The 12,913-nt window shown below is 41.9% G+C and overlaps 1 protein-coding gene across 1 annotated transcript in view; it reads left to right on the forward strand.

Annotated features, from left to right (window-relative positions):
- mark4a (MAP/microtubule affinity-regulating kinase 4a) overlaps positions 1-12,913 on the forward strand; it is a 95,416-nt gene that overhangs the window by 62,371 nt on the left and 20,132 nt on the right. Inside the window, exons 9-13 of the mRNA XM_034178924.1 lie at positions 4,491-4,610; positions 7,667-7,766; positions 8,285-8,394; positions 9,194-9,380; positions 12,099-12,310. Coding sequence (XP_034034815.1) covers positions 4,491-4,610; positions 7,667-7,766; positions 8,285-8,394; positions 9,194-9,380; positions 12,099-12,310 — 729 coding nt within the window. The remainder of the gene's footprint in view (positions 1-4,490; positions 4,611-7,666; positions 7,767-8,284; positions 8,395-9,193; positions 9,381-12,098; positions 12,311-12,913) is intronic.

Genomic DNA, 12,913 nt, shown 5'->3' on the forward strand with positions numbered 1-12,913 from the left:
GCTCTGGGTGTGAAATGTTTAGTTGTTCCTCGGCCTCCTTTAGCAGTAACGGTACTTGTAATAAGTGTAGCTTATTCGTAGCTTTGGAGGCCAGGCTGGGCGAATTGGAGACTCGGCTCCGCACCGTGGAAAATTCTACAGCTAGCCAGGCCCCTGTAGTCGGTGCGGACCACGGTTGCTTAGCCGCCGTTAGTTCCCCTCTGGCAGATCCCGAGCAGTTGGGAAAGCAGGCTGACTGGGTGATTGTGAGGAGGAAGCGTAGCCCTAAACAGAAGCCCCGTGTACACCGTCAACCCGTTCACATCTCTAACCGTTTTTTCCCCACTCGACGATACACTCGCCGAGGATCAAACTCTGGTTATTGGCGACTCTGTTTTGAGAAATGTGAAGTTAGCGACACCAGCAACCATAGTCAATTGTCTTCCGGGGGCCAGAGCAGGCGACATCGAAGGACATTTGAAATTGCTGGCTAAGGCTAAGCGTAAATTTGGTAAGATTGTAATTCACGTCGGCAGTAATGACACCCGGTTACGCCAATCGGAGGTCATTAAAATTAACATTAAATCGGTGTGTAACTTTGCAAAAACAATGTCGGACTCTGTAGTTTTCTCTGGGCCCCTCCCCAATCGGACCGGGAGTGACATGTTTAGCCGCATGTTCTCCTTGAATTGCTGGCTGTCTGAGTGGTGTCCAAAAAATGAGGTGGGCTTCATAGATAATTGGCAAAGCTTCTGGGGAAAACCTGGTCTTGTTAGGAGAGACGGCATCCATCCCACTTTGGATGGAGCAGCTCTCATTTCTAGAAATCTGGCCAATTTTCTTGGATCCTCCAAACTGTGACTGTCCAGCGTTGGGACCAGGAGGCAGAGCTGTGGTCTTATACACCTCTCTGCAGCTTCTCTCCCCCTGCCATCCCCTCATTACCCCATCCCTGTAGAGACGGTGCCTGCTTCCAGACCACCAATAACCAGCAAAAATCTATTTAAGCATAAAAATTCAAAAAGAAAAAATAATATAGCACCTTCAACTGCACCACAGACTAAAACAGTTAAATGTGGTCTATTAAACATTAGGTCTCTCTCTTCTAAGTCCCTGTTGGTAAATGATATAATAATTGATCAACATATTGATTTATTCTGCCTAACAGAAACCTGGTTACAGCAGGATGAATATGTTAGTTTAAATGAGTCAACACCCCCGAGTCACACTAACTGTCAGAATGCTCGTAGCACGGGCCGAGGCGGAGGATTAGCAGCAATCTTCCATTCCAGCTTATTAATTAATCAAAAACCCAGACAGAGCTTTAATTCATTTGAAGGCTTGTCTCTTAGTCTTGTCCATCCAAATTGGAAGTCCAAAAAACAGTTTTATTTATTATTATCTATCGTCCACCTGGTCGTTACTGTGAGTTTCTCTGTGAATTTTCAGACCTTTTGTCTGACTTAGTGCTTAGCTCAGATAAGATAATTATAGTGGGCGATTTTAACATCCACACAGATGCTGAGAATGACAGCCTCAACACTGCATTTAATCTATTATTAGACTCTGTTGGCTTTGCTCAAAAAGTAAATGAGTCCACCCACCACTTTAATCATATCTTAGATCTTGTTCTGACTTATGGTATGGAAATAGAAGACTTAACAGTATTCTCTGAAAACTCCCTTCTGTCTGATCACTTCTTAATAACATTTACATTTACTCTGATGGACTACCCTGCAGTGGGGAATAAGTTTCATTACACTAGAAGTCTCTCAGAAAGCGCTGTAACTAGGTTTAAGGATATGATTCCTTCTTTATGTTCTCTAATGTCATATACCAACACAGAGCAGAGTAGCTACCTAAACTCTGTAAGGGAGTTAGAGTATCTCGTCAATAGTTTTACATCCTCATTGAAGACAACTTTGGATGCTGTAGCTCCTCTGAAAAAGAGAGCTTTAAATCAGAAGTGCCTGACTCCGTGGTATAACTCACAAACTCGTAGCTTAAAGCAGATAACCCGTAAGTTGGAGAGGAAATGGCGTCTCACTAATTTAGAAGATCTTCACTTAGCCTGGAAAAAGAGTTTGTTGCTCTATAAAAAAGCCCTCCGTAAAGCTAGGACATCTTTTTACTCATCACTAATTGAAGAAAATAAGAACAACCCCAGGATTCTTTTCAGCACTGTAGCCAGGCTGACAAAGAGTCAGAGCTCTATTGAACTGAGTATTCCATTATCTTTAGCTAGTAATGACTTCATGACTTTCTTTGCTAACAAAATTTTGACTATTAGAGAAAAAATTACTCATAACCATCCCAAAGATGTATCGTTATCTTTGGCTGCTCTCAGTGATGCCGGTATTTGGTTAGACTCTTTCTCTCCGATTGTTCTGTCTGAGTTATTTTCATTAGTTACTTCATCCAAACCATCAACATGTTTATTAGACCCCATTCCTGCCAGGCTGCTCAAGGAAGCCCTACCATTATTTAATGCTTCAATCTTAAATATGATCAATCTATCTTTGTTAGTTGGCTATGTACCACAGGCTTTTAAGGTGGCAGTAATTAAACCATTACTTAAAAAGCCATCACTTGACCCAGCTATCTTAGCTAATTATAGGCCAATCTCCAACCTTCCGTTTCTCTCAAAGATTCTTGAGAGGGTAGTTGTAAAACAGCTAACTGATCATCTGCAGAGGAATGGTCTATTTGAAGAGTTTCAGTCAGGTTTTTAGAATTCATCATAGTACAGAAACAGCATTAGTGAAGGTTACAAATGATCTTCTTATGGCTTCGGACAGTGGACTCATCTCTGTGCTTGTTCTGTTGGACCTCAGTGCTGCTTTTGATACTGTTGACCATAAAATTTTATTACAGAGATTAGAGCAATACAGAGAGTATTAAAGGCACTGCGCTGCGGTGGTTTGACTCATATTTGTCTAATAGATTACAGTTTGTTCATGTAAATGGGGAATCTTCTTCACAGACTAAAGTTAATTATGGAGTTCCACAAGGTTCTGTGCTAGGACCAATTTTATTCACTTTATACATGCTTCCCTTAGGCAGTATTATTAGACGGTATTGCTTAAGTTTTCATTGTTAAGCAGATGATACCCAGCTTTATCTATCCATGAAGCCAGAGGACACACACCAATTAGCTAAACTGCAGAATTGTCTTACAGACATAAAGACATGGATGACCTCTAATTTTCTGCTTTTAAACTCAGATAAAACTGAAGTTATTGTACTTGGCCCCACAAATCTTAGAAACATGGTGTCTAACCAGATCCTTACTCTGGATGGCATTACCCTGACCTCTAGTAATACTGTGAGAAATCTTGGAGTCATTTTTGATCAGGATATGTCATTCAAGGCGCATATTAAACAAATATGTAGGACTGCCTTTTTGCATTTACGCAATATCTCTAAAATCAGAAAGGTCTTGTCTCAGAGTGATGCTGAAAAACTAATTCATGCATTTATTTCCTCTAGGCTGGACTATTGTAATTCATTATTATCAGGTTGTCCTAAAAGTTCCCTAAAAAGCCTTCAGTTAATTCAAAATGCTGCAGCTAGAGTACTGACGGGGACTAGCAGGAGAGAGCATATCTCACCCGTGTTGGTCTCTCTTCATTGGCTTCCTGTTAATTCTAGAATAGAATTTAAATTCTTCTTCTTACTTATAAGGTTTTGAATAATCAGGTCCCATCTTATCTTAGGGACCTCGTAGTACCATATTACCCCATTAGAGCGCTTCGCTCTCAGACTGCAGGCTTACTCGTAGTTCCTAGGGTTTGCAAGAGTAGAATGGGAGGCAGAGCCTTCAGCTTTCAGGCTCCTCTCCTGTGGAACCAGCTCCCAATTCAGATCAGGGAGACAGACACCCTCTCTACTTTTAAGATTAGGCTTAAAACTTTCCTTTTTGCTAAGGCTTATAGTTAGGGCTGGATCAGGTGACCCTGGACCATCCCTTGGTTATGCTGCTTTAGACGTAGACTGTGGGGGGGTTCCCATGATGCACTGTTTCTTTCTCTTTTTGCTTTGTATGCATCACTCTGCATTTAATCATTAGTGATCGATCTCTGCTCCCCTCCACAGCATGTCTTTTTCCTGGTTCTCTCCCTCAGCCCCAACCAGTCTCAGCAGAAGACTGCCCCTCCCTGAGCCTGGTTCTGCTGGAGGTTTCTTCCTGTTAAAGGGGAGTTTTTCCTTCCCACTGTAGCCAAGTGCTTGCTCATAGGGGATCGTTTTGACCGTTGGGGTTTTTCATAATTATTGTATGGCCTTGCCTTACAATATAGAGCGCCTTGGGGCAACTGTCTGTTGTGATCTGGCGCTATATAAAAAAAAAGTTGATGAAAGTTGAAGTTGAGATATATATATATATATATATATATATATATATATATATATATATATATATATATATATATATATATATATATATATATATTTGCCTTGTTTTTGTGAATTTTTAAATACCATGTGTATTATGTGATATTTGTGACCAACAGGAGCTGAGGGAGCGCGTGTTGAGAGGAAAGTACCGCGTGCCCTTCTACATGTCCACAGACTGTGAGGGGATCCTACGTCGGTTTCTAGTGCTCAATCCTACCAAACGCTGCACCCTAGAGGTTAGGAGAACCACACACAGCACAAAGTGACCATATAACCCTGTAAAGGATGCAAATCAAAAGAACCAAGAACTGAGGTCTTTTGATACCTCACCGTGCCAGTAGAGCATGTAGAATGGTTGCTAATTCCATCATCTTAATGAAGCCTTTGAAGCATCAGTAACACAAATAAATGCCATGAAATGGCAGCTTTTTCACTTTCAAATCAGTTACAATAAATGTGGGTATATTCACATCAAATGTGCTGTGAGATTGGCAACTATTTTCACAATTTTGCTTCCAAACAGTTTTCCAAAATATAAAGTCATCAGCAATGGAGACGAAAAAATGTGGAGAAAGATGGTGGCAAACAATATGAATCCCAAACCATTGTGTTCCTCTTATTGTATTTGTTGTTGTATACTTGGATTAATGTTGCAGTTAGATTAGAGCACCTGTTCCTGGAGAGCACCTGCCCTGCATGTTTTCTAACTCTCCCTGTTCCACTCCCAGGCAGTTAACTCTGTCAGGTGTTCTCAGCCAATCAAGAGCTGGAAAACACTGATTTTAAAATATAACGCAATGCTAAAATACTCTTTTATGAGCATAAAAATAAGAAACAGAATGTGACATTTTAACCTCTTAAAATAGGTCAACGTTAGCCGTCGTTGAACTTGTTTGAGGTCTGTGTACCAAGCATGTTCCCTGTGAATCTGAAGACCTTGGACTTGTGCTGAGCACAGATGGACGGATGGACAGACAGAAAGCCTTCACAATATCTGATGGCCATATTTTGGCCTCAGGTAAAAGTCAGGTGTGACCTGAGTAGGTAGACGTGGAAAAACATGCAGGGCAGGTGCTGTCCAGGGACCGGGATGGTGACCCCTGCATTAGAGAGTGGCATCAGTCGATCGAGATGGGAGGGGCTAGAAGCTTAGTGCTGCAGATCCTGTGTTGTCATTGTTGAGCTAATAAGCAAGTCCTTTGGTTGCTCCCCAGTTCTGCACTCAGTGTTGCCACAGCAAATCTAAGGTGGATCTGCAAAAGTTCCTGACGCAACTCCACATTACATGGAGAAATGTGGCAGGGGTGGGGTTTGAACCTGGAACCTTCCGCACTGAAACCAAGTGCACTAACCTCTTGGCCACCACCCCTGCTCAGTGTTGAGCTAGTAATAAACAGGGCTGTGAAAACTCCTTGGATCCGGGAAATTCCGCGGATTTCATCATGGGTAGGCGGGTTTGGTGTTGAACTCTGTAATCGTGATCGTCACTGAGTTTTTAAAATGTCTATCGCAAAGTGTTTTTTTTTAATGACATCGTGCAAGTTTTATAAGACCGCAGTGGTCCGCGGACACTGATCTGTGTGTTACAGATACAAATCAGTGTGCTCGGATCCGCGGAGTTTCGAGGAGAAAAAAGCCTGGCTGTTGTGACAGTTCTCATAAAACGAGACTGGTTGGTTGCTGCGGCGACGTTGTGTGTCTCCTGCGCCAAGCTTAAGCTAAATGTAGCATGTGGACATCGCAAACCTTTAGAGCGCTAAAGTTCTTAAAAGAACAATTGTGCAGCATGTCTCTGTCACGGACCGACGTTGGACAGAGAGAAGATGGCGAGAAAGACTGTTTGAAAAAGTCTGATAAGGACAAGAATCTGTGGAATTGTCGCTGGCTTCATCAACACACCTGAAAGATAAAAGAAACGGGAAAAGCGAACTGTGCCATCAGGAAACACGGTAAGAATTTTTCTCTTTCTGGAAAATAAACATTGTGCTGTTCAAACAGGATTTTAGAAAAGATTATGTGGCTTTTTTAATTAATCTAGACTTTCTTTCATTAGGAAAAAAGACTGTGGCTTTGAATAGATTTACGTGAATTTACACAAGGATATAAATGAGTGGCTCGGGACGCCTGGACGCCTCACTGGAGAGGTGTTCCGGGCACGTCCCATTGGGAGGAGGCCCCGGGGAAGACCCAGGACACGCTGGAGGGACTACATCGGCTGGCTTGGGAACGCCTTGGGGTTCCTCCGGAGGAGCTGGGGGAGGTGTGTGTGGATCGGGAGGTCTGGGCGGCTTTGCTTGAGCTGCTGCCCTAGCGACCTGACTCCGGATAAAGCGGAAGAAAATGGATGGATGGATGGACTTTTTTCATTAGAAAAAGACACTGTGGCTTTGAGTGGATTTACAGAAATATACACAAGAATATGTGGCTTTTTTACTATAAGGTATGTTATTGCTGTTTTACTACAATTTTCAAAATATTCTCCAAGTTTTAGCTGTGGTTTTTGAAATGCTGTAACAATCGTTTCAGTCTTCATGAATTTCATGTAGTTTAGTTGTTCTGAGTTGATGCATAATTTGGTTTACATTCCAGGTCCTACTTCCACGTCATATTCTGTTATTTCAACATTATCATTGACAGTTCAAATGAAAGGTTGAATCTGGGATCATTTAAATATGCACGTCTTTTGAGATTTTTCTTCCAGGAGATGCTGAAAATGTATCATTAGAAACTAAATTAATTTGGTTTCTGGGATCCCACAGGGCCCGAGACCCCTGCTCCTGGGGCCCTATGCCCCTCAGGCCCCTGCAAATTTTCCTCGGATTTCACAATTTTCATTTCACAGCCCTGAATAAACAAATACGCTACAACAACAGGGTTCAAGCTTATGACAATCACTAAGTAATAGGCAGACTTTATTGACGAATCCAGGTTCATTTCCAGACCAGCTATTACATGTTTTCGCCGCCATTCTAACGACTTCCTCTCATAGCAGAAGAAGTGGTGAATGAGCCCAGAACAGCCCTTCTTTCCAGTCCCACAGTGTTGACATGTGACAACTAGTCATATGTCATATTGGCCAATCACAGCTAGGGGAGGGAACAAAAGAACAAAACACATGTTCACCAAGGTGGGGGGTTGGGGGCGGCACATCAAAAACACTGTATGAACATGAATCATCGCTCACAGCGAGATCTATTAAAGATGTATTTTTGTTCTTTGGCACCATAAAATTGCCATTCATGTAAAACACAGCATCAGCAACTGACATTTTGTGTATTTTCCATAACTGCAGCAAGTCATGAAGGACAAGTGGATAAATACAGGGTATGAAGGAGATGATCTGAAGCCACATATAGAACCCGTTGAAGACTACAGTGATCCAGCCCGTATTGGTGAGTCAGATGGTCTGGAGTGCCACTCTGGTTGCAAGCTTGCACCAAGGGTTTGGCCCAGTTGTCCATATAGGGCTTTTTTTTCTGGTTGCCAGTGTCTTTTTGCAATTGGTCCAAATGAGATCAGAATGTATGTGGCCACATGAAGCCACCTTGAGAAAAAAAAAAACCCTGCATCCAGTATCTTTTTCTCCAGTCCAAGCGCTTTTAAGTTGAAAATTCCTGAGCTTTTCAGAAAGACACTGACGTCACTGCATTGCCTTTTCAGGCAACCAGGAGGAGAGGTTTATTTTTACTTATTTCTCACTCAAAATCTACCACAATAGACACAAAAAAACCTCATCTGTTTTTCCCCAACTGAAACCACTGGGATGAAGCATTTGTGGGAGCTGTCTCAGTGCTTTTCTGCCAGAACACTATATGGACATAGGACATAAATTCTCCACCTTAACAAAAGACAATACAATGATTATGCAAGATGCTTATTTCACTTTTTTGTGCTTCTTTTTGTCCTTCAGAGGTGATGGTTGGAATGGGCTTCACTCCAGAGGAAATTAAAGATTCTTTACTCAATCAGAAATACAATGAGGTCACCGCTACCTACTTACTGCTGGGCCGCAAAGGCGATGTGAGTTATCTAAATATATTTATTTAGTAGGAATATTAATTCAGTAGGAATCTATATTATAATAGCCAAGTGTCCTCTGTGCGTGTGTGTGTGTGTGTGTGTGTGTGTGTGTGTGTGTGTGTGTGTGTGTGTGTGTGTGTGTGTGTGTGTGTGTGTGTGTAGTTTGTAGTTCATTAGATTTAGTCAGTTTAAGTGTCATGTTGCCATTACCATGAGTGAAAAGTGTAGTGTGCTTGATGTCTTCCGCCAGTGTCTCTGTTTTTGGTGTGTAAAAATAAAAGCATCTGCTTGTGGCAGAATGCAGAAAAGACAAAAAGCTCTGGCTCTGTTTTCATTCTTCTGCACAGCTCGCCACAATATATTAAAAAAGCGAAGTGGTTTCTGTGTATATGTATGAATGCATGCGTGTGTGAAACTTTGATCACAGACAAACTGGGGATAGCTGACATTTTCCATTTGCTATGCTGATGTATTTTGGGTCAAGGATGAACGCCACCAAAACGGAATGTTGTTAGGACTAATATTTTTGGAGATACTACGGATATTATCCAACAACACTGACCAATGGACGTTGATAATTACATTCTGGAGTCACACGCCATTCCAGCAGGGGGAGGCAAATTATCTATATATTATATTATAAAAATTTTTCCAAAACTTTGTGGAATTGGAGACGAGTGTTGGTGGAGGTTTGTGCTCTATGAGCGCGGTGCTCTAGTTAATTTTTTTTGCTTTTTTTTTTTTTTTTTTAGATGCACAGCATTAAACACCTTACTGACCATCAGTATGGCTCTTACAGGATGGCAGTGATGCCCGCACAACTAGTACCCTGTCCCTGGCAAGGGTTCGACCCAGCCCCATCACAAATGGGACCAGCAAGCACTCCACAGCCGCCGGCTCCTCTTCCTCATCCTCCTCCTCCTCACATAGTAAGACCCAGCGCAGTGCCTCCACCTACCACAGGCAGCGACGGCACAGTGACTTCTGTGAGTCTCTCTGCTTGCTTCTCATTTTCATAAAGTAGCTGTGAATAAATGTACAGTATTTCTGATAACGGCTGAGATGTTTGACTGTTTACTACGTTTGCCAAATAGGGTGTGTTTTATCCTCATCAGTTTATTTTTAGTACGATTATTCATGATCAAATCAGGGAATTTCCCTGAAACTTAATTAAAGGTTTGAACCTGGTCTGGATGAGATGCCATTAATGTCCCAGTCACACAGCACTTAATGAAGGGCAACGAAGCCCTAACAAAACAAGAAAACTGGACTTTTGTTGGCATCGTTTAACCTTCGTGCAGCTTTGCTCCTGCAGCTGGCCCTTCGTCAGGATTTTTAAACTTGAAAAATTTGAACGAAGGGCAACGAAAACCTCAATTCATCTGTGTTTTGTTTTGCTGTCGTTCTTGACGTTTTTTAATCGTTTGCTTAGTTTTTGTAACGTTATTGTTTAGTTTGACTTCTTTCGACCAGCTGAATGTTTTCACACAGTGCAGAAGCCGGCTTGTGAGCGCTGAGACGGCTGCTGCCTTCATGTACCATGGGAAATTACAGGGCAAACTCAACCTGTTTGCTTGGATTTTTTTTATCTGGGTGGGGGGTCAGCTTCAGTGGGCTCAGGCACCTTATATAGGCCAGAATTAATCTTTTGTGTGGATACAATTAATTATTTTGCCACAAGCAACTGCTTGAAACAACAAAAAGTTGTGTAATTTCCGACGGCACTTGAACGCAGCAGCAGCTGCTTCGTGCGCTTATTATTTTTTATTAAATATAACAGTATGAGTGTAGGAATGACGATCCAGCCCTTCTGTACATATGGCAACAGGTAGATAATTCAAATGATTATATAAGAGCTGTTCTGGAAGGCAGAATTCACATTGTGGATCAGCTGCAGCTGGTTGAAATAACCGCACATGTATGTGAGTCAATGCGCATTCACATGGACTGATCAATTTACTGCTCTGATATATTCAATCATTTTTACATTTATATTTATTCCTTGTTTTGACAGTTTTCTGTTATAAATCAATTTATATATATATTATATATATATATATATATATATATATATATCGCTTAGTAACAATACAGTGATACAGCAGTGACCACGGCATGCCAGAGGTTTTTTTCTCTTTTTTTTTAATTGGAGCAAGACGGAGCACGCAGCGTGTCATCAGACAGTATGGATTCTGATGATGAAGTAGATGATCCCTCTTTTGTTCTGGACAAGGAACCAGAGCAGGTGGGTCCACCGATGTGCGCATAGCTCTCCACAGCTTTTGTTTGCAGTTTCTCCAGGACTCAGGCGCTATGAGCTCCATCATAGTGCCGAGTCCTGGAACTCAGAGATGCAGACACACACTGCTCCAGCTGTGGCTCCAGGCGCATTTCATTTAAAGCGTCAACATCGTTAGCTTCTGTTTTGTTTTCTTTCGTCCCTTTTGCGCTCTTGCTTCACAGGCTATTCAGTGATAAAGCTCTTTCGTCCACCTTTTCTCAACAAATTTACTTTTTTATTTTCTCCTTTCATTCAGGAATCGTCGTGTGCCATGTGACTGGGCCATTAGTTTGGAGGTAGATCAAATTAAAGGGACGAAAACTAAAATTTAAAGCATGTGTGCATGTTTTAGGGGCATTTCTTAATGCTAATGTTAATGTTATACAACCTGCAACAACCAATCAGTGTGGTTACATAATCTTAGAATAAAGTCCTTTATATCTACACGAGGGTGGGCTCCCTCATGATGGCTGCCACACTGCACAATTTCACCGTATTACACATTTGCAGCACTGTTGAAAGACTGGGAAAAATAAGAAGAGGAATCACGGTTGCTCCCCTACACAGTGCACTAGTGATGAGTAGACACTCTTCACTAGTGCAGGCTAACAAGTTTGAGAACTCTCATTCTTGTGCAATGGGGGATCATGCATTTTGCATATCACAAGAAAACGCAATGCAGTAAGAATCCCTTTTTCCAAAGAAGTGAAAAAGTGAAGGGAACAAAAAGGCCTAATGCAGTCTGCAGCCTCACCACAAGATGACACTAAATGGTATACACTGTAGCTTTTACTTGCACGGTAACAAATTATATTTTGGTGTTTCAAGAAATGTACTGGAGGATTTATTACAGTTTTCATGGGTTCTGTTTTCTTTGGGGTGGCGTGACCCCCAGTAACTACCTGCACTCATCGTTTGTCTGTAAATCCACACATTCATTTCCCTCAAAAAAAAAAAAAAGTCACGGACGCACCTAAGCAATTATTATCATCTTTTCTGTGAATGTATGAAGCCTAGAATCTTTGTTTTGTGTTGAACAGCTTTTGTGATGTCATCATCTCTATTAAATAAGTGATAACGTTAATGTTTTTTAGAAATTGGTGATCTTCAGTTTTGGACTTTTGGTCAAATGAGAAGTAACAAAGAGAGTATCAGCAATTGTAATGTGCATGTTTTGAAACCAACTGATAGTTGGACAGGGACAATTTAATAATCAGTATGTGGAAAGTCAGAAGGCCCATGAGGAGCAGAGTGGAAGTGTATGCAGACCTACAGTAACTACCAGAGGCATAAAGTTGATCAAGTTATGTGAAAGAGTCGTGGAAGCGAGGCCGAGAGGAGAGGTGAAGCTCTGGTAGCAGCAGTATGGTTTTACGTATGAGCAGCTTTGAGGGTCTGTGCTCTGTTGTCCTCATGCACTAAGGTGGGCCCTCCATGCCAGTCATGCATCCTAAACGCAGCCCAACCAGCACGGGCGATCGAGAGCTGCGCGAGGGACGGATGCCATCACGAAAGGCCAGCTGCAGCGTGATGGGAAGCCACAGCCTCCCTCCATCTAGTCCAATGGTCAGCAGTGCCAACAACCCCAACAAATCTGAGATCCCAGACCGCCGCAAAGACATGACTGCCACCACGGTAAGAGAGTGTTGTCCCAGGTGTACCTCAGAAGTGCAAATACTGTTCATCAGGTATTAGACAAATTGGGCATCCACGGGATCTTGGACCATGAAAACTCTCACAAAACGCTCTCATCAGTGGTGCCATGACCACAGCAGATGATATTAAAATAGATTCATAGCTATAAATTTGAATATAATGTTATTTTTTAATCTATGTTAATATGTTTGCGGAATCACAACTGGAGCAGTCCAATATTACACCCAAGAAGTCAGCCATCAAGCAAAGCCTAGCTCTGTGAGTACTCACTGAATACAAGTGCTGCCTATGATGAGTTTTACTAACCTTTTCTTTTGCCTGACCGGGCTGCTTTCTGGGATGTCCTGAGAGTTTTCGGGATCCCAACAATTTACTGGATATCATAGTCTGCTCTGCAGAGCAGAGGCAAAATCTCTGACTTTTGTCAAGGAATACTGATGTTCCTCAAGGATGTGTTCTTGTTCCTACAGTGTTCAATGCTTACATGTACTGCAAAAAAGTGTTTGGATTTACCTGATTTAAATATGTACATTGGTTGCATTGTGATCAGAATGTGTCCAAATAACATACTGTATCAGTTTC

Source organism: Thalassophryne amazonica, chromosome 9 (genome assembly GCF_902500255.1).
Source record: "Thalassophryne amazonica chromosome 9, fThaAma1.1, whole genome shotgun sequence".
Lineage (NCBI taxonomy): Eukaryota > Metazoa > Chordata > Actinopteri > Batrachoidiformes > Batrachoididae > Thalassophryne > Thalassophryne amazonica.